Below are 25787 nucleotides of genomic sequence, written 5' to 3' on the forward strand. Positions count from 1 at the left end.
CACGATTGTTTGTAAGGTACTCACGCGAGTAAGCCTCGTGGAAATTGGTTGTGAATTGCGCTTGCTGTAACTTATTTTCAAATACGATGCATTGCTTCTTTAGTGAACGTTGCCCCCACTTAGCAAAGACGCTATATCCACGTCTGCTAGCCGGGCTACTAACACAGCCCCCATCGTTTCTTGTCTTCTGTTTTTTGCAACCCTTCTCACAGCGAGACAAATATAACAAGAGCGCTCAGCTAGCACTTCTAGTGTGGGTTTGTAGCTAACCAAATTAAACTACAGTACAAGCTTCAGAACCACAGGCCAGGTATCACCAAAACGCTACTCATCAGACAAGATGTTGGCGCCCTCTTGTGGCTTTTGAGGGTGTTGCATCACATGGTGCATGAAGAAAAAAAGACCTTACAAGTCACCGTGCTGATGTTGAGAGGATAGCGATGATCAAAAATAAACAAGTCCTTCTTACCGAATCGCTTTATTGCGGAGCAGCGGGGCTCAGATTGTGCTAAATGCATGTTACAATATATTGCACAAAGGCGTCATACGAAGTACAGTCACAATTCTAAAAAAATCGGATCAAACTGCACGTTTCTAACACCAGTTCTGGATTTCATTTCTCTGCTAAAATGATGAAGAAAGAAAAAAAAACACAATGTCAAGAGCCAACATATTCATTGCACAAAACACACTTTTGATCTTGTGATTCAAGAACGCAAACACTATATCTGGGCGATGATTTGATTATTGTGCCAAAACAATCAGTCATTAGGTTGAGCAACGCGTATAGTAACACTTTGTGCTGGTCGGAAGTAGAAAAATAAGGGGATTGCTTCTTAAATGTTCAGGGACCACTTTACAAAAAAAAAAAAAAAAGTCCTCTATCCTTACTTCGCTCATTCATTCAATGATTATCACATCTCGTTTGCAAGATTCTCACGTTTATAAAGCTTTCATTGTATCCTATTCCCATAGGATTACAGGTGATCACAGAAAGCATATTAAAGTCAGTAACAAAGTGTGTCATATTTCAGGGACGTTAAACGTACGACCGTTGAAAATTCCCAAAACAAGTAAAACCACATGTTATATATTTGAAGAAAAAAAAAAGGCCCACAACAATAACATGCTCATATTGTTTTCCTCACAAACGAGAAAACAAAACAAAACATGCAGGACACGGACCGTTATAAACTTAATTTTGACGCTTCAGAATTAAAGGGGTTAAAAACACTGTCATTTTGAATAGCCTTACTTTCACTTAACAGGGGCTTTTTGTTAAGCCGGTGATTCAAAACAAAAAGCTTACAAGAGGTTCTTTTGCATCCTATTTCATGGGCAAAAAAAAGCTTAATATTGAAAATGATCACACCCAAGCATGTCCTACAGCAAGAAAAATGTCTGATGAATAATTATTTGGACGTACTGGCTACGAATGCTTGTTAGTGTAAGTGGCTTGAAGTGAGGACGTTACATTCCCAGTCACAAACGTTTGCGGAAAGGGACTTCCCCCTCAGGGCCCGCCGTCTAACTCCTCGGCCTCCACCAGGCAGGAGCGGTCGCCGTCGGGCGCTCTGAACGGCGGGTGGTACTCGAAGGCGGTGACCGCCGAGGAGCCCGGGTTTTGCCTCTGGTACAGGAACCAAACGGCGGCGGAGACGGCCATGATGGCGAACACGCTGAGGATGACCAGCCCCGACAGAAGCCCGTTGGATCCTGAACCCGGGACGAGCCACAATGCACGCAAGTTCTCACAAGTGCGCGCGGCGCGTAGGCGCCGGACAAAAATAGGCTTACTTTTTTTGGCTTCCTCTGCTTCTGGAAAAAAAAAAACAAAAAGACAACTCGTGAGTTGCGGAGACAAAAATGAGTTCAAAGACAAAATGCTTCATGCAATTAGCTTTTCAATGGGCTCAACTTGACGGCAAAATAAATAACAATAAACAGTCGTTTAGATATGTGAATGGATTAGGTTGTAGATTTTATACATATAAGATATATTAAAAATCTGTTTGCATCGCGACCTATGCCGGGCCGGGCCTCTGGACGTAAAGAATCTTTCAGTCATCTCAAGAGCGCACCCTTTCGTTTCAGAGCGCTCCCTCCAGTGGACAAAGTTAGCAACAACAAGTCGACCTGACACCCCCGCTCCCGCAGCATTCGAGAGCTTCCAAGTTGACACGTACTCTGAGCCGTCTCGCAGACCACGCCGTTCTCCAGATCGTCCAAGCAGCTGACGCGTTCCCACTTGCCCGTGTCGCTGTGCACGGCCACGCACGTTTCCATGGGCACGAAGTCCAACGGCGACGAGCCCGCCTCCCAGTTGGTGAACTCGACCGGCTTTTCGTCAAACCACATCATGTCCTCACCTGGTAAGGGGCACAGCGTCAGCACAAAACACTACTCGACTAAAGAAATCGCCGATGTGCATGTTTCACTTCCTAAATACTAAAAAAAAAAAAAAAAAAAATCCCCATTTTGTGACTCCATTATGCCAAAAAAAAAGGAAATCCTGAAGCTGTGTCAGGATTTACAGTGAGCTGGCTGGGGGAAGTTGCTTTTTTTTTATTTCAATTTGACAACAATCAAACATATTTTACAAAAAAATAAAAAATTGTCTGATCTTTTGTTTGTCTTTAATCAAAAGATAGAAAACGATGAAAAAAGCAGTGAATTCATCAGTGTCTAAAGGGTTTGGGAGTGCAAAATGCTTCCGTTCAGTAATATTGTAAAATTGTTGCTTTTTGTAAAAAAAAAATAAATAAATAAATTATATATAACCCTATTTTTTTAAAAATTACAAAAATAAACGAGATATGTATACCCTAACCTTAACATAATCCTAACACAATAAACCTAATCCCGAATAAATAAACAATGTCTTAGAAAAAAATGGTTTTGCGATACACTTTAACGCAAAATAAAATGTTATCTGAATGGATTCCTAAAATACGTGATAGTCTACATCATGAAACATTGAATGGGAAGGCGTCTGATACTGTATGAAAACCGAACAATATATTATACGGACTTTACCTTTAAAATGTGTTCATACTCATGTTTAGCTATTTAAAAACAAAAAAAACAAAAACTTGACCTTGGCAAGAGGCCCGCATCCTTCCACAAGTCACGTGACACTTACTGTTTGTATCATAATACATTCCCAGCCAAACATTGACTTCGCCTTTCCACACCTCGGGACTATATTTAACCACAAAGTCGTTTTCCTCCGCACTCTGGATGGTCAGCAGCTCTGCAAAAGGGGTCAGAAGAAAAAAAAATACATTGACCGGCCACTACATTAGCAAACACATGCTAGCTTTGCAACAACAACAAAAGCACGAATGTTGTGTTTTTACAAACCAGAATGGGGACAGAGGCTTTTGGCATCCTCAAATTTATACACTTTGAGTTTGTCTTCTTCTCCGTGGACAAAGTGGTAGCATCTGTCTTGGAAGGGAACCCAGGTGCGTCCGTCGGCGGGACAATCTGAGGAATGAATGTGGTTGGGAAAAAAAAAAAAAAAAGAGAGAAAACCGTGTCACCCCTGTCTTTTCAAAGTATAGTTTTGATAGAACATTTCAACAAACAAAATGGGTAATAATGACAACCACGCCCCAAAAAATTAAAATAAACTTTGGTCCTTAAAGGACTCTGCAAAACTGAAACAAAGCTCCGCCCCTCACATGTTCAATCACTCTTACATTTGTATTCGTATTTGTAAATGTTTTTCGTTACAGTGCTTTTTGATTTTATTTTTTAAACCCTGGATAAATAGGCAAAGCCCAGGTCAAAATGACCCAGGAATATTATTGCTGTTCTAGAAGAAATAACAAGATTTGTTAGATAAGACATACAAAAATTCGGAATCTTTTGGATAATTACACATGAGCCCGGGTCAAATTGACCCAGGATGTTTCTACTATTTCACAAAAATAAACGGAACACACGGGTATATACTGAAGTATTGCCTTTGTTCATTTGTGAGTGCAAAAATCTTTCATTTTCAACACCTTTAAACACACCTGCGGGTCATATTGACCCAGGCATGGTATTGCTGTTTTGATCCCTGGTCAGATCGACCCATTTTGAAGACACAAAAGAACACGTGGGTATAAATGAAGTTTTGCCTTTTATTTTGTGAGTGGGCTTTGACACAAGAAAACATCTTTTTTGACACGTTTGGATAACAAATTGACCCAAACGCATAATTGCTGTTTCTGACCATAAAACACAGGTTAAAACCAATTTTGGGCTTTGTATTTCGGACAAGTTTGAGTAAAATACTCCCTGGGTCAAACTGGCCCAAGGACATGATTGATGCTCCTTGCAAGCAAACATAAGAGGAGGGTTAAAGTCCTCACAGACAGTTATGTGAGCAAACCCGCTTAAACAGACACATTTACTACCTACCACTCCAGATCGTCAATTATACTCAACTAAATTATAATTAGTGATAAACATCCCTCAAAAGAAATTACAACCTGGCCACTCATCGAAGTTTAAGCTTACTCAACAAATCACCTATTAGTAGTCGTAAACGTTGGCTCCTGTTTTGTACAACACTTAAATGCTTCTGTAAATACATTTTCCTGCTGCAGTAATCGCAAAAATGCAGTTATCACTCAATATTCGTTTGATTTGTTGGCCGTGTTAAGATTGTAAGACCTTGTTCATTAGCTGCGACTCCGCTAATTACGTTTTATAGTCATTAAACGGGATTTATGACACGGTAATCTCAAAAGGTGCAGAAATCACCCAACGTTAAGTCAATAACGCAGATGTAAACTCGGCCATTAGAAAACATCCTTTTTTAGTCCTAAACGCGTTTGTGTCGATATTTACAGAACTTTAAGGGGATAAATGGACAGTTAACAGGAAATTGTGCAATTTGATTCCGCTGGCTCTAAAACTTTGCTGCAGAGTAAACAACGGTTGGACATTTTAGGGCCTTTTAAATGCCGTTTCACATCCCAAATCATGGAAATCGGGGGAAAACGAGTAAGTTATCGAAGGGAAAAACAAAGGCCATAAATGCACGCATCAAGACTGCGTCGTATGTGCGTCGCGTTCCAACGAAAGCGAGTAGGTCGAAGTTCGCTTACCCCCGGTCCGAACCGCCTGCAGCTGGAGTAAAAACACGCAAAAGAAGCAAGTCAGGGCCAGGGAACGACGAGCGTTTTTCTGCGGCAACTCCATGACAGAAAAGAGCCACAAGAACCAGCAAAAGTCCCCACTTGTTTGGTTTTTTTTTCTCCTCCAGTTTGCAAGGCGAGTTAGCCCCGCCCACTCGTTCGGACCTAACGTGCCCGCTGAAAGAAGCCAGAATCTTCTGCGACGTTCCGGTGTCACAAAAACAAGAAAGACGGGAAGCGACACTCATTTCTCTTGCATTGTCGCATCGGTATGTTGTAACTGATTGCTTTTCAAGCGTTGTACACTCATTTCAACGCGGGCAGCGTTGACGTCAAAATGCCCTCAAAATCCATTTTGATGTGTTTGGACCTTATTATAGCCGAATGAAATTGACATATTCGCACCGGGTGCGTCTGGTAATGGGAAAAAGAAAAATACTAAGTCCCGACATAACCCCAACAACTGAAAAACGTTAACTGTCAAATGATGCGTTCAAAGCACAAAAGGGGGATCCGAGAGACGAAAATCCATGTATTTAATGCAATTGATAAAAATGTTGCACTTTAATAAGTTACAATATAGCGAAAGTTGAATTGTAGGTCTTAATTTAAAGAGTTGTTCAATTTTACCGCATCAGAATGCGAAGTTTTTGAAATTCGATTTCGTATGAACTCTGAACGATTCTGAAAAACATTTGGGGCACACCTGTGCACTTTAATAATGACATCAGTATTCAATTAATATCTATTTAAATAAAATAAAGGGACCAGGAAATTGTCAGGGATACGTATATAAACCTAAAAAAATGTAGGGAACACATTTTTGGATGGGGTGGATTACCTATAACCTATGATCCGGAAGTAAATAACACGCACGTCACCTACCGGCTCATGAATGGATGTGATTTGTTTGAATGGATGTGATTTTTTTTTTAACCAATCTTAGAATTTTTTATGGCAATGGACATTTCCTGTTTGGAATATACTGGATAGATGGCTCCAAACGACGCTCATTCCCATGGAATTTTCACCTGTGGATTTAAATGCCTCTTTATTGGTGAGTTTGTTTGTTTTTGTAAAAACGTTGACGTACTTGATTTTGTGAGGATGAATGAGGTGTATTTTGGTAAGATAACACTTTAGCATTTCTATGAAATATATTGATATTTGTTTATGGCTAGATAGTTTGACAGGTTTCCTCTTATACCTATTGGGGGGTCAGCTTTCTCCAACGATGAAACGGAAAAAAATGGTAATGCACGTTTTTGCAGTCGCCATTTTAACCCATTTGCAAGCACAGGTGTTTTTCATCTTAAGAATCAGACTGCAAGGTACTGCATAAGAAGAAAAATACACGTGCCCACATATTTGTTAAAATTCCTTAAAGGGACAGTGTGTAAGATTTAGACCGTTTTTCATTAAAAAGGAATCAATTAAATGATTGTAAGTTAAAAAAAACTCACAAATGAATGTGTTCTTAATGACCAACAGTATGTTTTAAATATAATCATAGGTTGTTATCTTTAGATTATATTACATCGGGGGTGGCACTTCTCCGGAGGCGGCCATGTTTGTTATAGCTACAGACAATGGTAAAGGCAGCACCTGCAGCTCCTCCTGCTGTCCGTATTGAAAAACTGTCTAAATCTTACACACAATCTTACAATATTATTTCAATATTTTGTCGGTAATTGATTTAAAAAAATTCAATACCGTGAAAACCTTTTGTACTCTAAGCATTTACATACTAAAGTTTTGTTGTATTTACTTTAAAGAGACCCTGTGTAAAATCTTGACCGTTTTTTTTCATCAAAAAGGAATAAAATAAATGATTCTAAATTTCCAAAACTTGCAAATAAATGTGTTCTTAACAACCAACAGTGTTTTAAATACAACCGTAGGTCTAGTTATCGTTAAATGATATTGCATGAGGGGTGGCAATTTTCCCGTGGCGGCCATGTTTGTTATAGCTACGGACAATGCAATGGTAAATGCAGCGTTTCCTGCTGCCTGTAATGAAAAACGGTCAAATCTTACACAGTGTGCCTTTAAAGGAGAAGTCAATGCAAAAAAAAAAACGTCTTCACAAAAATATGTCCTACGCGCCCTCACTCGTGTAAACACAGATCTCTGATTGATACTGCCTTTGTGAAATAAGAACAAAGTAACAAGATGAGACATTATCCATCGCAGCGGGCGGCCATTTTGCCACTTGCTTTTCTGAAAATAAACACAAATCAAATGCCACGTTTAGACTAGTATAAAGGACAAATTGTGGCCGGTAAAACGTCAGAGCGGCGCATGGGCACAAATATTCCGGACAGTTGGAGCATGAGCATTGATTCCCGTCTGGCGCCGGCGGCTTCCTGTCGAGCGGCACGACACCCGCGAGGACACTGCGAGCGAGGCTCCATCTGTCGTGGCGAACGAAGCCTGTGCACCGCCGCGTCCCGTCCGTCCCGCTCTTTCGATCCACCTTCTTTCCTCCACCTCGTCAAGCCAAAGATGTCAATTTTCAAAGTACTCTCTGGGGAAGAAAATAATATTGACCTCCTCGTCTTTTCCCGTACTACCGGGACGTGCTTGTAAACGCACCGTCGACCGACGTTCTCCCTAATTCCGCAGTCGGCTTTACTGACGTGCGGGCTGTACGTCGTGATGGAAAGTCTCCCGGGACGTACGGCGGTATAAAATATCACGATAATTAGACACACTTAGTGGCACTGGAACCACCTGTTTTTTTTGTTTTGGTTTTTTCCTCCCGAGGGAAAGAAAGAGGCATCTTGTTTGTGCGTTAATGGCAAGGGCACACTTTATGAACGCGGCCGCTCTCGGAAAGACCTCGAAGACAGTCAATCTCAGGGGTTTATTGCCACACACCGCTTCTACATGCCGGTTTATTCTTCTTCCACTTAGTATTAATATCTTGGAACTTCTTTTCCAGTAAAATTGGGCCCAAACCATCCGACGTATCCGCGCAAACGAGGCGTCAAAAGACGCGTCTCGGCCGGACCCTGTGCACAATTATTCCGCTTAGCATTTGGTGTTAGTACGGTGGGGCCAAACCCCAAAAAGTCCCTTTGAAATGATTCTCTAGTACTTAACTCTAACAATCAAATACTGTACTTTTTTATACTTTGATATCCAAAGGAATTGATTACCTTAGAACTTTTTATGCAATCAATTTTGTAGTTCTTGTTTAGTAGCAGCTATTTTAGCCCCTTTTTTTGTTTGGCTAAACATGAAGTCAAAAATAGTTTATACTGTAAATAACTGGTATTACATGACTGGACTCTTCAAAAACAAAATTAGACGTTTCAATGACTTTTGAATCGACTTAATTGGAAAACTTTTTTTTTTTTAGCAGAGGCAACTTTTTCAGGAAATACTGATTAGAAGCATCGTATTCACCATCAGAATACACATTTTTAAAAATTCACTTTTTATTAAAAAAAAAAAAAAAAAAAAACAGTAAAAAGAGTAAACCTGAGGCAGAAATCTACAGGAGGAAAACGAGTTTGACCTTAACACGACCAAAGACATGAGAAGCCTTTAACTGTACAAAACAAATCACCACAGGCAAGTATGTGGTACAAATCAAAGACAATTAAAAAAAAAAAAAAAAACTTTTATAAACCTCTTCCTCACGCTCTGTACAAAAAAAATTATAAATTAGAGCTTTGTTTTTTTTTTATACAACCTAATGACTGTTCAACATGGTTGCTTATACAAGTTTTTTTTTTCTGTTTTTGACACACTTCTCGAGGCCAATAGGATGGCACTTGGTTCAGACGCCACTAGCAGCAAAAACTCACTAAACTCTTTGAAGTTTTCAGTCTCGGGCATGACCTCATCATGACCTTTTGACCCCCAACTAACGCAGCTCGTGAGTTTGTCCAACACTTCGAAAACGAGCACATATCCAGTGAGCGCACACTTTTTTTTTTCCTTGGAAAAAAAGCAAGAAGCGTGCAGTTGAACCCCCTCCTGAAAAGAAATAACACCTTACAAAAGTTTGGAAAGTAAAAAGAAAGGAAACTGCGCTGTGACCAGCTCCTGAGCTTAGCATTTGGTCTGGGAAGCGGGCTGGACTTGCTAACCCGGTTTACAACTGAGGAACGTGGGGGGGAAAAAAAAAAAGAAAAAAAAAACTGAGGTAGATATCTGGTCTCACTGACCACTTGATGGAATTGCAGAAGGGCACCTCGAGCAAGAACGTTACAAAAAAAGGCGGTTGGGGGGGTCAACTCGAACCACTTTTGACACTAGATCCTCAAGAACATATTGCATTTGTTTCCTTTTCTGTCGGTGGCACTCGTTGGATCCCGACGTGCTTTTTTTTTTTTGCATCCGTGACGGACGACAAGTGAGTGTAAAACGTTGCGAAAGGCACGCTCCATCGCTGCAAGTTTACTTTGCGCTCAAAGACAACAAATCCTCTTTCCTGAATATACAAACTCCTCATCTTTGGTGATAAAACAAAGCGCCCACTCTTCATCTCCTATTAAAAACAGACGGACGACGGAACACGTCCCATGTCGAACATTTGTGTGTCTGTTAAATCAAAGCAAAAAAAAAAAAAGCCACTCATCTAAACAGCGACCCGAAATGGAGTCTTGCCTCGCCAATTAGATGTGGCGAAAAACAAAACATAAAAGGCTAGATCCAAAAAGATAAAACATCTAGGACCATGTAAAAGGCTTTTTTGTCAAAATAAATATCACAGCAAAATCAACAAGGAGTCACAACACACGTACGTCTATTTCCTCGAAATCCGTGGAGCAAAAACACATTACAAAACAACAGCCCCTCGCTTCCACTTTTTTTTTGTTTGTTTGTTTTTGTTGTTTTTTTCATGGCAGTCTCAACAATCGCTGCAGTAAAACTGTTAAGGCAAACTGTAGTCAGGTAGCGCCGTCACCCGAAAGCACGACAGGAGAAGAAAACGCCAAACACGTGGGCCGTGGCAACACTCGCACAGCAAGCACAAAACAAAAAAAAAGGCAAAAATATCAAGCTGGAAAAAAAAAAAAAAAGACATTTATCACCATGCGCTTTTTTTTCTTGTATTTGCTTGGCAGTCTTTGGTAAAAAATAAACCTTTTCTCGTATGAAAATGAAAAACAACGAAAAATCTAGTTCAAACTGGGAAAAAAAAAAAAAAAGCGATTCCAAAAATAGCCTCACGAAAATTGCAAAACCAGTGCAAAACAGTGAAGATTTTGTAGCGTCCGTTTCTTGCCGTAGCGCTCGTCCAAAATCTGGGCTATTTGTTTTGTTGATAGGCGTACGGCGACGGGTTGCCGGGCGTGTCCACCTGAGACGCCAGGCCGTTTTCCTGAAAGACGCCAATTCTTACTTTTTGAACAATTTGGCTCGGGGACGGACGGCGTTACGCTTACTTCTGCGGGAACGGCCGGCGGCTGCATGTGCGCGTACTGGGGGATGTAAGCGCCGGGCATGGGCGCGTTGCTGGCCATGAACTGAACGGCGGAGACACAAGGACAACGACTGAGAAGGGCCCCGCTTTGAGATACGTTTGATTCGCCATCGATCAAAAACGCTCGACTCGTAATATTGTGCTGCGGAATGAGATTGAGAAATGACATACAGTAGTTGGGACGGGATTTAGTGTTGCCGTTCGACTGAGTGCTGGTCCTTCTGGCGAGCCAGTTTTGGCCACCAGGAGGCAGCGTACAGAGAATAGCACTTATACACTACTTAATAGGCTGCTTCATTAGAAGGAGGATAAAAACTGACAATGAACAGACTACCTAATTATTCAATGATATTTTTTGATAAATTGTTCAGATGCCTTTTTGAATATGATTTTTTTCCAATAATTTCAGCTTCTCAACAGTAACTGTAAACCAATTCCCGTAGTCTTCCTAGCTTTTCCATGGGAAAATAACACCCGTGTCCATTTTTTGATTGCAAAGCTTTGTTTTTGCATAGTTTGGATTTGGAAAGTGGGCGTGGCACCCAAAATCTTAAAGGGCCAGAAGTCGAAAAACATTTGGGCTTGGAGGCTCAAACGCGCGATTGTTTCGCGGAGGGGGTCTGGGGATTTGTGTGAGTCCGCATTGAATGAGCCTCCTGATACTTTTCTGATCATTTGGAGCATTTGGAATTGAACACGTTAACAGACAAAGCAGCACGATTGTCTTACCGCTCCTGCGTTGCCCAAAGACAAATGACTCATTTGCTGCGCCAGCGGAGTCATCAGAGATGTAGGCTGCAGTGACAGCGATGGCTCCATAGAGGGCGATATGACTGCACCCTGAAACCAAAAGTGAACCTGTCAATTGGAAATCTATTCTTACAGTCGTTATTATTTTTTTAAAATACAATTTATCATACTCAGGGTCAGTGCACCAGCTCAAATCTGTCATGCTGACCCAGAAATCAATTGTGAAACGTTATGGGAAACACTCTACTAGCGATGACACCTTTGAATGCTTATTTATTCATGTTTGATGTCATGTCACGTGGTGTGCTCAGGTTGCACGCATGTTGGCCATTTTTAGAACAAAGCAAAACCGGAGCTCTCATTTCAGACCCATCTTTGCTATTTGTTTCAGAACATATCTCTTAGGTCTATCCTGATACCTAACAAAAAAGACTTTGTTACTTTGTTAAACCACAAAGGAAGCATTTAGACCCAAGGGAAAAAAAAAAAAAATATATACACACACACACTGCACTTACAGGGTGCTGCATGATGTAGTGCTGATGAGGCATCCAGGACGGGTTCTGCACCTGTAACGTCAAACACAAAGTATGAGGCAACCCTCCCGATGGACCGTGTTTTCTCAACGAGCTGTAGACGGACAGGAATGTTGTCCAATGACGTTCAAAAGGGATGACTGTACCGGATCGTCTTTTCAATTAGCCATTTCAAAATGTATAATCACCACTTCAAATTAGATTTAGCCCTTTGCAAACAACCACAACAATGCAATAAAAAAACTGTTGATATTGCTCAATACAGCGGTACCTCCACTTAGGCGTGCGCTGACGTGTGAATTTGTCACGCCTTTTTTATGTTTTATTCCGAACAGGCAGCGGACGCTGAACATATCAAACCACTGCTTATTGCCACCCAAGTTGAATTTCATACCGAATAAAAAGCATCATTTGTAGTCAAGCAAAGGACAAAACTTCAACGCGGCTAGCTTAATGCTAACATACAATGCAATTCCCATAGATGGGCTCAGAAAACTAGCAGTGATCGTATAGCACTTTCACGCTGTAAAACAAGTTTTTTTTATTCTATAATATTTACTCAAAATATTTATTTAACAACGTGTAACCTTACAACCTGTAAAAAGTGAATATTTTGTCTAATTTAGAACTAAAGTATGTTTCAAGGACAATGAATACCTCCCGAAACAAGTTTTACCACATGATGTCGAATGGAAAATAAACTGCGCTCAAGACTCGGGTAACGACCAATCGTGGCTCCTCTGCTGGTCATGTGAGCTGAGCTGTGATTGGTCATTGACTCATGGCCTTGATTTCATGTGTTATTTTTGTAGTCATCAGCAAGCGGCAAAATGTTTTTAAAGGTTTTATAACAGTTCATGAAAAATAACTTATCAATGAATTATTTCAACAAAATAACGTTCACTTCTGAAAATGGCAAAATACGTGCACTAGCACTTTTAAGTCATGAGAAACGTTTACCACAAACCGCGTAGCAACACACGCAGACAATACAGGCACACATCGCTCGTCAATTTGGGCGCATATACAGTATTTGCATGAAAAGATTCAAGGACCCAAACCTGGTATGCTGAAACCGGAGACATGTACGTGGACAAGGGCGTGTGAGCGATCATCCTGTTTGAAATGCTGTACGCCGGCGGGAAGAATCTGCTCGCACAAAATCACAACCACGTGTGCATCAAGTCAAACTGAGCATAGGGGACGCGGGAGCCCAACTTACCCGTTTTGCATGGCGGCTGCGCTCGGATCGTATGTGAGTGTCATTCCAGCCTGGGGGGGGGGGGAATAGCGAATCCATGATCATCACTTTTGCTCCCAGCGTGTGACGTGCCGAGTGTTCAAGTTTTAGCTGCAGGCGACTTAGTTCATGGAGCGCCAGAATGAAGGAATTAAAAACAGAAAAAAATGGGTTCAACTTACCAGTCTGGCGTTTCCGTCTCTCAGCCAACCTCGGCCGTTGTGAACAAACTTGTTTTGGCTCTGTCTCTTTTTCTGCCCGCCGTCGGCGAACTTGCAAAGCAAAGGTTCGGCCGGTGCTGGATTGAGGCAAAGAGGTTTGAAAGCGGGCTTCAAATCTAGCGTGTGTAGTTTGCAATTTTGCGCTCGGCGGCCAGACGGCACAAGCTTCTAATTTGGCGACCGCGGGGCCTTCTGAAACGAGGCATGACTGGAAGGGACTATTTCTGTCTGATAATCCAATTAAAAAGATTAGACTGAGACTGGAGGCCACATGAGCCTCTTTGGCCCCATGTTTATGATCTCTCCAACAACAGACACCGTCGGGGATGAGGAAACAGTCGGCTGGCCGCTTCCCGCCCTTTGCGCACAGGTCGTCACACACCGTTTGGATCGTATGAGATCAATGTGGTCTCAAGCGGTTTTTGATTCGCAATCGTTAAGCTGATACCTGGAACGCCGGCGGGCGTCTTGATGAACTTGCCGTTGAAGTGCGAAATGATTGCGTCGCATTTCTCTGTTGATTCCATCCTGAATTTAAAGGAGACACGTAGGTAGCACATTTGAGTCAGCAAAAAAACGGCGAAAGTCGTTGAGTCAGCAAAAAAACGGCAAAAGTCGCCGCTGCCTCCATCGTTAAGTTGCTCGGTCGCTCGCTCTGAAAGTATTTGCAAAGGGGATTATGAGAAGTGATCCTACTGCTTTTGGCACCGACCGAACCCTTGCGATACCTTAACATGTCACCAGCCGATTCTTGGAGAATTTACATCAGGAAAAAACGAGATTTATTGGCTGTGCCAATTATCCATGTCAGTATCTGGCATTTTGACAAAGAGCATCAGTCCTAGTCTTATTTCCTCTATAATTCATGATGAATACATTATATTTCATGTAAATGTATACATTTAAAAACAGATTTTGCCACTTGGCGTCGACTGAAAATGACTCGAGATGTGCTGAAGGCTCATCTTGTAAATGTCACGTGACCGATAGGTGAGCCGTGTATGGTTGACACCAAAACGGAGTGCGTTTCCTGTCATTTTTAGCCGACAGAAGAATCCTTGAATTCTAGTCATGTGTATCGGCCCAGAAATAAAAACATTGTTTTTGTATCTCAAATTCACACGTTGTGAGCTCCAGTTGGAATTTTTGAGACTGCGCAGCAATGTTAAGTGCATTACTAGCGAGGGGAAAAAGAGGGGGCGCGTCCTACCTGGCGAAGCCCACTCCTCGGCTCGCCCCGCTGGAGTCCCTCAAGATGCGCGTGGATATGACCTGGCCAAAGTGCTTGAGCATGTTCTCCAGCTCCTGCTCGTCCATTGACAAGGGCAGGTTGGAAATATACAAGTTGGTCGGATCTTGTTCTTGTTGCTGAAAGGCAAAAAAGGGGAGATTGCGTGATTGAATAACCGCCATCAAACTTGTAACTCAGAACTGAGTCTGCCCTTATCTGGACCGTCTCTGGTTTGCTTAACAAAATGTCCGCGATGAACTACTGCTGCAGTCACGGGGGTTTCATGCACACATCAGCTCATTTCTCTTCTAATTGTATCAGCGGTAATGTGAGAGACGCCTACAAGACCCCAGGGAGTGGGCTCTCCACGTTAATATTCTTCCGCTTTGGAGCGTTGCATTCAGTGGCGGATCAACAGCGAGGTGACACGCTACTAGGGAAAATCAACAGTTCACAATTAAAACCTAACGAGCAAGCCAAAGAAAATCAACCGGTTGAGAATGGCACAACTGGTTTGGCGAGATCGGAGCGGCGCAAGGGAGGAGATGCGTGCGTGTTTCGGCATCTCCGCTGTTTAAATAAACATGAGGAAGGAGACTACGGGACCCCGTATAGCGAATAATGCTGATATGATTGCTTACTAAATATGATTTGTTGTAATTCCTCTAGGCCCAGTATAGATGACCCGTGTTGACGTACTAAAGGGAATTGCGATGTCAGTAGTTATGATTTGCATAGTGAATTAGGTTAATTAAGATGAGGGCTCACCTTTTGTCAAACGCCAAGTATGAGACGGCCTCACGTGTGGGGTCGCAGAGGAAGAAAGCTTCCTTTGCCCGCTCGGGCTCTCTCCAGTGTTTGTCATTTAGTTTTACTCTCCGATTAAAAACGGACCGCTCACAATGAGCTTTTGGAAGTCCAAGCCCTTATTGGCAGAGGCAAAGAGGCAATAGAAGAGAATCTTTTGCACAATGCAAAGATTAAAACTTAGGCCGGCCTCCAGCGGCGTCCCGATCCGAATGAAAAGAGTCAATGGGCTCACAGAAGCATGTCGAGAAGTAGCGCGGATCCCCAAACAAGGGAATGAGGCCGAGGGTTCTGGCCGACTGCTGAACGACAAGTCATTCTCTCAACTGATTCTTGTTACCATGACGATGCGAAGCTCAAGTCCAATGTGGTGTACGGCAAGAGGATTCCATTGCTCACGGTATTACCATGTTAAGCATCATTTAAGACGACTTTTCAAGTTGAGCCTGTAGGTTGAATCTCGAGCTAGTGTAGAGATGCCAAAGATTAGGTTCCGCTCACACAGGCAAATCGTCAGCGGAAATAAAGCAGCGAAGAATGAGCCAAGTAAATGAAGTATTAGTTAGCTGGGTAACATAAGTCTGTTTTAAGTTCATGCTAAATTAGCTCACGGCGTTCCTTGCGTTAAGCCAACCATGTTCATTTGCTGTACGAGCTGTCAGGTGGAATTTGCAATACCGTAGTAATTCATAACTACTGTGCTAATTCCACATAAACAATGCACACATGGCTTATTAATAATGTAATTTTTTTCACGTGCAGCTGCATGAAACATAATGCGGCTTAGAGTCATTTGGCTCGGTGTAGATGATTATTTTGAGAATGTATTTACGTGACATTTGTTCAAATCGGTTGTTGGTTTTTGGCTCATGTCTTGTAAGTGCAGTTACAAGACAAGCTGAGGTCAGCTCTTTGTTTGGTGCTTGCATGCTTGAAAAATGTGATCATAAGCTTGGTTACGTGTACAAAGGTATAGCAAATTGTTTTGATGCCTCACCTTTGCCATCTGAGCTTGAACACCACTGGTCTTGAGGGCAGTCACAGCTTTCTGAGCTGCAGTGGGACTATCAAAATCCACAAAGCCATAACCTGGGGACACAAGTAGGACAGTCATATCATGGAGCTTGTCCTGTCACTAGTGGAAGCTTTGTGTGATGATTTTCATTCTTTGCCGAATCAAGCCTTGCATCCAGGTGACTTTAGTTGTTACCTGTACGCCCGGATTATGTCGCTCTATGAATATATGCGTTGACTGTATACATGCGTGGAAGGAGAGTTGCAAAAAGTGCTGAGGATGCAGATACCAGAGTGATGTTACTGGCTGAGGTCAGCTCTTTGTTTGGTGGTGTACAAACAGGGTGACCCACGGGCCCTGGCTTCCACTCAAGCTATTTTTAGCCTGTTCAAACTAAATAAGGGTGAATGTGGGATTTCTCTTGAAGCTTGAAAAGCCTTTGCTTTTAACTGCCATTATCGTTAGGCAGTTAATGTTGGCTTGGCCGTTTTGGACATGACTAGTTAAAAAAAAAAAAAGACAAAGTCCAACCTCATTGGATATTTATATTGATTATTCGTGCGTGTGTAACATTACTCGTAGATTGACAAAACTTCAATGGGCAGTCCTGCTGAAAGGGATCAATAATATGCCAGGGAAGCCCCAGCAAGCGTGCCATTGTCAAAGCTTAAAAATAACCTGTTAATGGGATGATTTAAAGCAGCTGGATCGGTTATCGGTTATTGGAGCAAACCACTTTACACACCTTTGCATTTGTTTGTAGTCTTGTCCAAGATGGCCTTAGTTGATACAATTTTGCCATACCTGAGGTAGAAGCAGAAAGACGAGGTATGGCCTTATGCATCAGGGGAGAGAGAGCCAGTTGTACAACATGCAGAAAGGGAGGGTTCGGCAACAGTGACATCAAGGCAGTGCTATGACACATTGGAAGTGGCTGCAAAGCAGGAGTCACATTCTCCAAAATGAGGACAGAAAATTGATTTTTTTTTCCCCCCGCTAAGGCTTAATTGGCAAAGTGTTGCCACAATACCAACGTTACAGTAGGAATCTCAAAACAAATACTAAAATGATACAGATACACGGAACGTTTTTTTTTTTAATATCTCAAAATATTAGGCAATGGGGGATATCAATGGCAACGAATGAATTAATGTGACTGTTTCCTGTGTGTCGCAGGGTATTTCATGCATACATTTTTGTGTCAGCAGCTTTTCTGTCTCCTAATTTCATCTGCCCAGTCTGACTATGAAAATTGATTTTAGATTTCTATTAAGGGTAATGAATGAGTTAAATGCGCTCATTACATATAACTGCAGCTAGTAAACAAAAGTCAAATGATTTCGCAGCAACTGAGATTTATTGTCTCAAGCGTGAACATTGCTTCAAAGAAGAAACTAAGAAAATGTCAAAAAAAGAAAAACAAAACAAGCACATTCCTTTTTTCCCCCCCTCTGATTTTTGTCATTTTTTGTACAGTTCATAATTATCTGAGCAGAAAATAAAGTATGCTCATTAGAGCACAAAGGTGTAATTAGTCATTTGTGTTACGTCAACCTGGTTGAACCTATATTGTGGAAAGCAGTTCATGGTACTGCCAGTGCCAGAATTCAAATCAAGATTTTTTTTTTCATTTAGCCTATAATGCTAGACATCGCATTAACACGTTCCTAACAGCACTCACACTGGCCGACCGAATCCATATTATTCATCCAAATTTGAAAGAGGCCAGATTATGGGAAGAAAAAAAGATGCCGCTGTGACTCATACCCCAAATGTCCTCCATTTGTTTGTGCATTTTCTGCATTGTTAATTTCAAACCTGGAAAGAGGTGTTTTTTTTTTTTCAATTCATCAAACACATAGATTAAGTTAAATAAAAGTGAACTGTAGTCAAAAATGTACTGCACATTAAACATACTTCATTGGATTTTGTAGTTCATTACTTTTCAATTCCAAAGATGTATTTCTACATTTTTGCGGTCCAGACTTTCAGCTCCATGTATTTATTTACAGTATTTTAAAAATATATATATATTAGGGAAAATCGCTGGTAGCGAAGGCCTTAGACGCGCTACTAATGTTAATATTCGCACCACTTTGAGAATCACTGCACTATATTATATCCATGGGAGCCAAAAATATATCGAATAAAGTTCCGTGCGCATACCTGCAGATGCTGCACAAATCTGCTTTACAAGCACATCTTGAACCTTTCAACTCTGCAACGTCTTTTCATCCTCGAGGGAGTAAACCCTCTGATAACACAAACTGAAATACATCATCTACAGAGAGCGACGCCCCCCCGAGCCCCTTCTTTTTTAGTCTTGAGAGTTCATGAACACCATATAATCTGAGTTGATCCTATGGCCCGACCTACTGAAGAGAAATAATTGGCTGGAGGTTCGTAAATAGGCCACAATAGCTTCGCGTCATGTTTAGCGTTAATACACAGCTTGCGATACTGTACTTTATTCTAGGACGCGATATATTGATGCTTGATTACGTTCTTTAATTTGCATCTAGTCTGTAAAAACCGATTCACTGTTAGTTGGCTAGAACCTCACTACTGGGTTTTCTGGTCTTTCAAAAAAATGTTCATAGCGCCAAACTAGTCGTGTGTCGCGTATGACTGCTCGCGCGATTTGGAACGAGCGAGGCGATCGATGGCGGATCGATAGCAGATAATGACGAGAGGAAGCGCAGTACTCACGGCTGACAGAGTTTGACCAGGTCATGGTCCGTGGTGGACGGGGACAAGCCTCGGATGTAGAGGTTAGTTTTGCTGAGTTGCTCCCAGCCGGCAGTGCTACTGCTGCTGCTGTTGTTGGTGCTGCTGTTGTTACTCGGGCTGGGTGGAGCCATGGGATGAGACAGGAGGCTAACGGGTGACTGGAGGGGGAAACAAGGTCCGATTAAAACTTCGCGCCCAAGGTTGAATCGGTGACGGTCAACACACGTATGAGCATTTAGAACGTTTTGCGATTTTCCCGTGAGAACTGGATCAGGCTTTAGATTTGTTCGCGGTAAAGGTCGTGTCAGAAATGACTCCACTCGTCGTACTTCAAACGATACGCAATTGGGACAGGCTTCATGGTATCAGCTGACATCCCGAAATACGAAAAATCTATTTGGATGAAAATATGCGGCCCTGGTCAGGCTTTAAATAGACATATCTTGGTTGTCCTCAAAGCATTCGTGCCATAAATGTTTTGCCTTACATCAGTTGTTGGCAAAGTGGGGTCGGCGGATCGCCAGGATTCCTGACTCTTCCATAAAGCAATCAATTCAAACAGTTTAATATATTTTTTCAAATGTCATCATTTTGAAATTTGTCAAATGCGTTTTGTGTCTACAAATGCTTGCTAACGAGGTGATGACGCCAAAATGGCTTTTTATTTCATAATGCTGTTTTTGACTAAATAATGGTCAGCAGACTGCTTGGTGGAAATTGACCCAATTTTGTTATTTTGTAATCTTCAGTATGGCTGAAAAGTGACAAATATACTTCTGTCGGTGAATAAAAAGGTCTCTTATGTTCGGCTTAAATGATTTTTTTTTTCACCGCGCAAACAGTTGCAAATGGGGTCCTTGGAAAATGTCTTTTCTAAAAGGGGTTCCTGACTCCAAAAAGTTTGAGAAACCCTGCCTTAAATTACCATTTTGGTCCAAAGAGAAGCACAAACTGTACAACTACTGAGTAAAAAGCAAAGGGTGGGGAGACTGCACCGTGCCAGACATGGCGGGCGCGCGGGTGTAAGTCATCAACATTTTCTTTGTTAATTATATTTGACTCTAAATATCCCGCGCACAGCCATACCTCCTTCCTTCCATTTTTCTCCCATTCAATGTGTGTCATTTCCTTGGTTGTATTCCGATTCATCTGAGTCACTCTCAATTTTCAAGAGTCAAGTGATGAATTGAAGGACGTTTCAGAACTACCGACTGGAAAATTGTGAGACTGAATGAATCAAGATATTTTTGGGTCAGATTCCACACATTGAATGGGAGACGGCAGAAGGACAGCCCGGCCGTCAATGAAAAAATAAAAACGTATCGTTATGCTTGTTGCAGCCCGCATGAGGGAAATGAGGGGGAAAAAAAAAAAAAAAAAGACAAAAATTCCAGAGTGACTCGTCCTGGTCTGAAGAAAGCTTTTCCCTTCAGGGATTTGTCAGTGATTATCCCCCCACAATCAACCACCTTCTCTTTGGGAATCTCAAGCTGAGAGGAAGCTGATGGAATCTAAAGTATGAAACATTGACATGACTGAGCAACCCGAGGCGAGAAGATTTTCTCTTGTCTTTGGTTGTTGTAACTGTGAAATCAAGTTTGACCTTTTGTATCGTCTTACTTTTGGTCACGGTGCTCCTTGTCCCCGAGTTACCTCCCATCCGTTCATTGCCGTACTCTGAGTCTATTTATTATGAATAGATTGAATCGACGTAGCGTGCCAAAATTGTTTCATGAAAGGATTTCCTGTGAGGAATGAATTAAAAAAAAAAAAAAAGAGGAGGAAGCAGAGGTGATTACTCTCTTCAGTGCAACAGTGAGTAATAATGGTAGTACTGTTGTCACATGAATACAGTAGGTGATCGTGCTGTAGTAGTCGGAAAACAAAAAGCCATCAATGTGACCTGTTTTTAAAGACTCGTGTCTCATGACTTTCGAAACAACGTGATTGTAGTTAATTTCACAATTTTGCAGTCATTTCAGGAAACCCTCTAAATTACAGATTAGGCTAATAAAATAATCAATACGTTACAAGGTGGGGCCAAATTGTTTTTTTAAGGTCGATCTCAATTAATGCCAATTCATTTTGAAAATGACAATGAATAAAACAGCAATTGTATCCTCCAGATGAATTTCAAGAGGTGAATTATATGTGGAGTTGTATGCTATTCACTGGTCGGCCTCGTACCTAGAAATACGTGAACTAATACCTGGGCTCAACGATACATATATTGTAAACAAAAAAAAATGGTGTTACAAATAGTTGTATGGGTGTCATAACATTTGTTTTGAATGACAGGTCCACAGAAAGTCATCAACAAATGTCATAATATAGATTTCACGATTTAAGAATATTAGAAATGTTATAGAACATCAAAGTAAAAGATCATGCGCAAATATCAGCGATTTGGTTGATTATTTTGGGCTGATGTTTGGAGGGCCATAATCGCATGGCAGATTGGCTAATATGTGTCACCTACATTAAAAACATGACTTAAAATTAATCGTGGTGGAAGTGTTCACCGCCCCCCCAAAAAACATTTCTGAAAACGGATAATCATGTTCTGCCATTTAATGGAAAACCACTTGGGTGTTCTGTCACTATATTTTGCTGATAGTTGAAAAAAGCTGTAATATATATAAATAAAAAAATGCTCATGGCCCGCTTTTTGGGAATCACTACTCTAGTCTTAAATGAAAAAAAACTGAGTTGTAACTACAAAGAAATATTACATAGGTGTTACATAACATTAAAAAAAGGTGGACAAAAGTGCAAAAAAAAAAGCTATTTCTATTTTTTTTTCTATTTTTTTGGGACAGTGACCCCCATAAACAAGGGAACACCATACCAATAAGGTAACACAATCTACAGGGTCATGGGAGATCAACTTTTGAAAATTTGAATCATGTTTCTATAATAATGTATTGCTCTAAACACCCCCAAAGTATTCCTTTCCTTTCCATTGACGCATTTCTAAGAATTCCTCACTTATTCTGCGCTCTCAGATCCAGCCTTGCCCGAGTCGAGAAGGGACCTCAATCCCGCGTTACTATTTTTCAGGTCACAATTAGGAGGAAGGTACTCATACCGCCTCCACCCCGCCCACCTAAAGCTCTTGCAAAAGTAAATATACAGCACACCTTATCGGAGGAGACATTGACCTTTTTTACTTTGTTTTTTAAAACCAGGGGGGAATTTTGTACCGACCAAGTAAAAAGCAATGTTTCATTTATTAGTTACAAAGTTTTAGTGTAGAAAATGTCCAAATGGTAAAAATGCGCACTTGGGAGCATACAGCTGGACAATCAACAGCTGCACATTTGTAGTACATCATTCATCCAAGTTGTGGTTTCCAGAAGGACCAATTTGATAGGAAGAACGGGTGTTACTGTGTGCCCTGTTTTACTTTTGAGTTCATTTTGATATCAGTACAACACCTGCTTTTGGCTCCTTCGCTGGGATAGGCTCCAGCGCCCTTTGACCCTCTAAGGCAGGGGTCACCAACCCTTATGAAATTGAGAGCTACTTCTTTGGTACCGGCTAATATGAAGGGCTACCAGTTTATGTGAAGACACCGATCATGTTAATGATTTTTCAAAATAATTATGGAATAGCTGTAGTAAATATGTAAATCAAATGCCGTATGTAACGTAAATGTAATACATGTATAATTGTTTGTAAAATTCATAGAAAATCACCAATGTTCTATCTCTTGTAAGCTATTTGCAGAACCCAAAAACCTCATATTTCATAACAAATTAGAAATGTGCCAAATGTCATTTATTTGCATATATTTAACTGGGGACAGTTTAAAATACCAATTATGGCCCTTTAAGTCACTCAGTCCTCCCTCATGTTTCCTTCCGATATGAGAGAGGAAAATGCATGGATTAGCAGGAAAGGCAAAATATTCCAAGTTGATCTCACGCATATAGAGTATGTAATAACTAAAAGTAACAGTATGGCCGTTGAATAGCCAGAAGTGGAGTCGACTTCAAGATCGGCGTGAGACTGACACTTCCCTTGCCTGTGAGGGCGATGGACGGCTTTGGGTTACATTTACCGATCAGTTCACTCGGATACGGGACTGCGAGGAGAATGGGGAGCGGACGACATCTTATCAGTCAGCACCAGACCAGCTGAGCCTGTCATACTGTATAATACACAGGGCTTCCAGTAACAGGCCTCGCCCATTCGGCTCCCGCCACAGGGTAACAGCGTCAACATCAGCAATAATGCTCATTTCACAAAAGACAAATCAATAAAATGCAACTTGGATAAATTCAATGCATCGAGGCTTAATTCATCACATTTCAGGAGCAATTTTGCAAAATCCAGCAATGGATTGATTCATGAATTACAACGAATTATCCAAACAGAGCGCATTCCAGTTGTTTTGAATGGCTATTACTTCATGCTGGAAAACTTTAATACCCCCCCCCCCCCCCCCCCCCCCCCCAGGGCCCTTTTGTCTCACTTAGGAGAAACTCAATTCCAAAACTCGTTTCTTTCAATCCATGCAGACAGCCGGCATTTACCTTATTCTCGAGAGACATCTGAATCACACAAGGGCGCCTTCCCACCCCCCCCCCCCCCCCCCCCAAGCAAACGAATCCTTCACAGGGCCCTGAACGCACCACTCCAGTTTCACACAAATAAACATCGAGTTTAGGTGCGAGTCGCCGTCAAACTCGCTTTTGTCATTAATCCAGCGGTAAATGGACCTGAAGGAGCCGTATTTAAAAACGGAACAGATAAAAAGCGTCGCAGTTACCTGTTTGCGAAACTGAGTCCTTAGAGGGTTTCCAGTATTAGAAAAAATCATCCTCGCTCTGGTTAAAAGGGAGAGTTTGCGAATAACTAAGTCCCTGGCCTAAAAGTAGACAAGCGGTTGGCATATGTCGCCCGCTCACTCGGCTGGGGACGCGCATAAAAATGGAGTTGTAAGCATATCTGTGGTCAAGCAGCCGCGATATGGTCGAGTCTCCGGCAATAGACGCCCCCGTCCCAACTTCGAGCGCGGCCCTGCCTCGTAGCTTTGACGGGCTTCATGATCGCAGTCAGCGGGAAGTAGGAGTGAGGCTGAAACAGTGGACCAAACCATCCCGTCGGCCGCGTAGGGGTGGTCGAATCCTGATGCTCAAGATGACTCGAATTTATCGGGACGGTCCGACGGTAGCAGGCGTCCTTGACCGAATTTTACACTAAATATTCTACGCGGCGATAATTAGCGTTGCGTTTGAAGTACTTTGACTTGATTTGTTTGCATATACAATCGCCATTGAACGCGGAATACACCCATGTTTTTGTTCGTAGTGATACATGGTGCATACTTAACATTCCACGGTGTGGCTTGTCCTCATGGTTCTGTTTGCCTCTCGCCCTTTGCATGAAACGTACTTTTCAACAAAGGGGAAAATATGGACTTTAACCAACAGTGACGTTTTGAAATACCAACTGCTCGAGGTATACTAATTGAGTAATTTGGTCACTCATAGAGCCGATGACAATCAAATTAACACGGTGAACGACAACGAGCAGTGACGTAGGCCTTGTCCATGCATTTCAATGAGGTTAAATGAAAAACGTCACAATCGCCAGCGTCATAAAATCGTCGCTGACATCCTCTCATTCGTGTCGACATTGTTTGTTTGTGTCACTCAACAGTAAACAACCATGCATAGTTTCCTGATGACTTCATTATATTGTGATATCATAATCTCATGTCATCTTTGAAAGTTTGATTATGCAATAAAACAACTGCAAATGTTCTAAGCCACGACCCGTTTTTAAAATGAGAAGTACCGTTACCATAATCCCATGTCATGCCAATGTCATCTTTTTATTATGTCATAAAACAATTGCAAATTTTCTCATTTATGATCGTTTTGAGAGCCACTGCTATATTGCATGTATAATGAAAGGAGTATTTGATATTAACAACAAAATTACTTCCTTGTAAATTGGATTTCCTTAGTTTCATAATTGAAATGCTTAGGGACGTTAATACCACGTTCATGTGATCGGAAATTGGGCCGGACCACATCATTTTCATCTGACTGGAATCAGCGAGGAAAACACAAATCTGTGTTAATGTATTTTTAAGTGCAAGAAAGCAGCATTATAATTCGGAGGTACACGTATTTTCCAATCCAATGTCTGATTATTATGATGCTGCTTTGTATATACAACACAACACATTAATGCAAAATAATTGGGAAGAGTGGGAGCCGCCCCCCCCCCAATCAATTAATCTAAGAAAAGTAGCACTGCGTTGTATTAAAACAGAATTATATAAAATACATGACGTGTATATTGTTTAATTCATTACTTTCTGACTGTACTATACATGTAACAAAAAAGTCTTTTAATTAGGACACTCATACATTAAGGTGCCATCCTATAAATGTGATTTATGGTGGGTGTTTCCTAAATGAACCTGTAGGTCACCAGTGGAGCATATAAATGTGTTTACCAGGCCATTAGAAGTCACTGGGGTCAGCGCGGGAGAAAAGAGGGAAAGGTCTGTGTCGGCACTACATGCTCTTTGCGGGGGGAGGAGGCAATTGAATCTGTTGGAGGATATGTTGGTTGAGCCCTAAATTTACTTGAAAAATGTGCCTATTTGCAATCTGTCTTCCATAAAATAGCTTAATCAAGTGTTACATTAAACACATTCAAA

General features: G+C 41.5%; 3 protein-coding genes across 7 annotated transcripts in view; 1 reads left to right on the forward strand and 2 right to left on the reverse strand.

Moving 5' to 3' along the window:
• Positions 1 to 2624, forward strand: part of tanc1b (tetratricopeptide repeat, ankyrin repeat and coiled-coil containing 1b) — an 81070-nt gene extending 78446 nt beyond the window's left edge. For both annotated transcript variants that reach the window (XM_088416088.1, XM_088416089.1), the window contains one exon: positions 2095 to 2624. The gene's annotated coding sequence lies outside the window, so the exon portion shown is untranslated. The remainder of the gene's footprint in view (positions 1 to 2094) is intronic.
• Positions 463 to 5390, reverse strand: cd302 (CD302 molecule). Of its 2 annotated transcripts, none has more exons than XM_088416095.1 (6): positions 5106 to 5390; positions 3364 to 3489; positions 3143 to 3253; positions 2187 to 2369; positions 1798 to 1815; positions 463 to 1716 (listed from the first exon to the last, which is right to left on the reverse strand). In XM_088416095.1, exons 1-6 carry the CDS (start codon positions 5197 to 5199, stop codon positions 1514 to 1516), a joined length of 735 nt encoding a protein of 244 aa, XP_088272221.1. In that variant the 5' UTR covers positions 5200 to 5390; the 3' UTR covers positions 463 to 1513. The 2 variants fall into 2 exon arrangements, with proteins under 2 accessions (XP_088272221.1, XP_088272220.1); XM_088416094.1 differs by having other exon boundaries at positions 1798 to 1818; positions 5106 to 5368.
• Positions 5391 to 6165: 775 nt separating this feature from the next.
• rbms1b (RNA binding motif, single stranded interacting protein 1b) lies at positions 6166 to 24201 on the reverse strand. Of its 3 annotated transcripts, none has more exons than XM_088416090.1 (13): positions 23880 to 24201; positions 19085 to 19263; positions 17121 to 17179; positions 16358 to 16449; positions 14533 to 14690; positions 13771 to 13850; positions 13284 to 13399; positions 13084 to 13133; positions 12923 to 13010; positions 11844 to 11894; positions 11305 to 11415; positions 10538 to 10717; positions 8557 to 10473 (listed from the first exon to the last, which is right to left on the reverse strand). In XM_088416090.1, the coding sequence occupies exons 1-13, from the start codon at positions 23928 to 23930 to the stop codon at positions 10402 to 10404; spliced, it is 1287 nt and encodes a 428-aa protein (XP_088272216.1). In that variant the 5' UTR covers positions 23931 to 24201; the 3' UTR covers positions 8557 to 10401. The 3 variants fall into 3 exon arrangements, with proteins under 3 accessions (XP_088272218.1, XP_088272216.1, XP_088272217.1); XM_088416091.1 differs by having other exon boundaries at positions 10538 to 10618; positions 23880 to 24193; XM_088416092.1 differs by lacking the exons at positions 8557 to 10473; positions 10538 to 10717 and adding an exon at positions 6166 to 7662 and having other exon boundaries at positions 23880 to 24200.
• Positions 24202 to 25787: the final 1586 nt, after the last annotated feature.

Source organism: Hippichthys cyanospilos, chromosome 5 (genome assembly GCF_059441005.1).
Source record: "Hippichthys cyanospilos isolate Australia breed blue-spotted pipefish chromosome 5, RoL_Hcya_1.0, whole genome shotgun sequence".
NCBI lineage: Eukaryota > Metazoa > Chordata > Actinopteri > Syngnathiformes > Syngnathidae > Hippichthys > Hippichthys cyanospilos.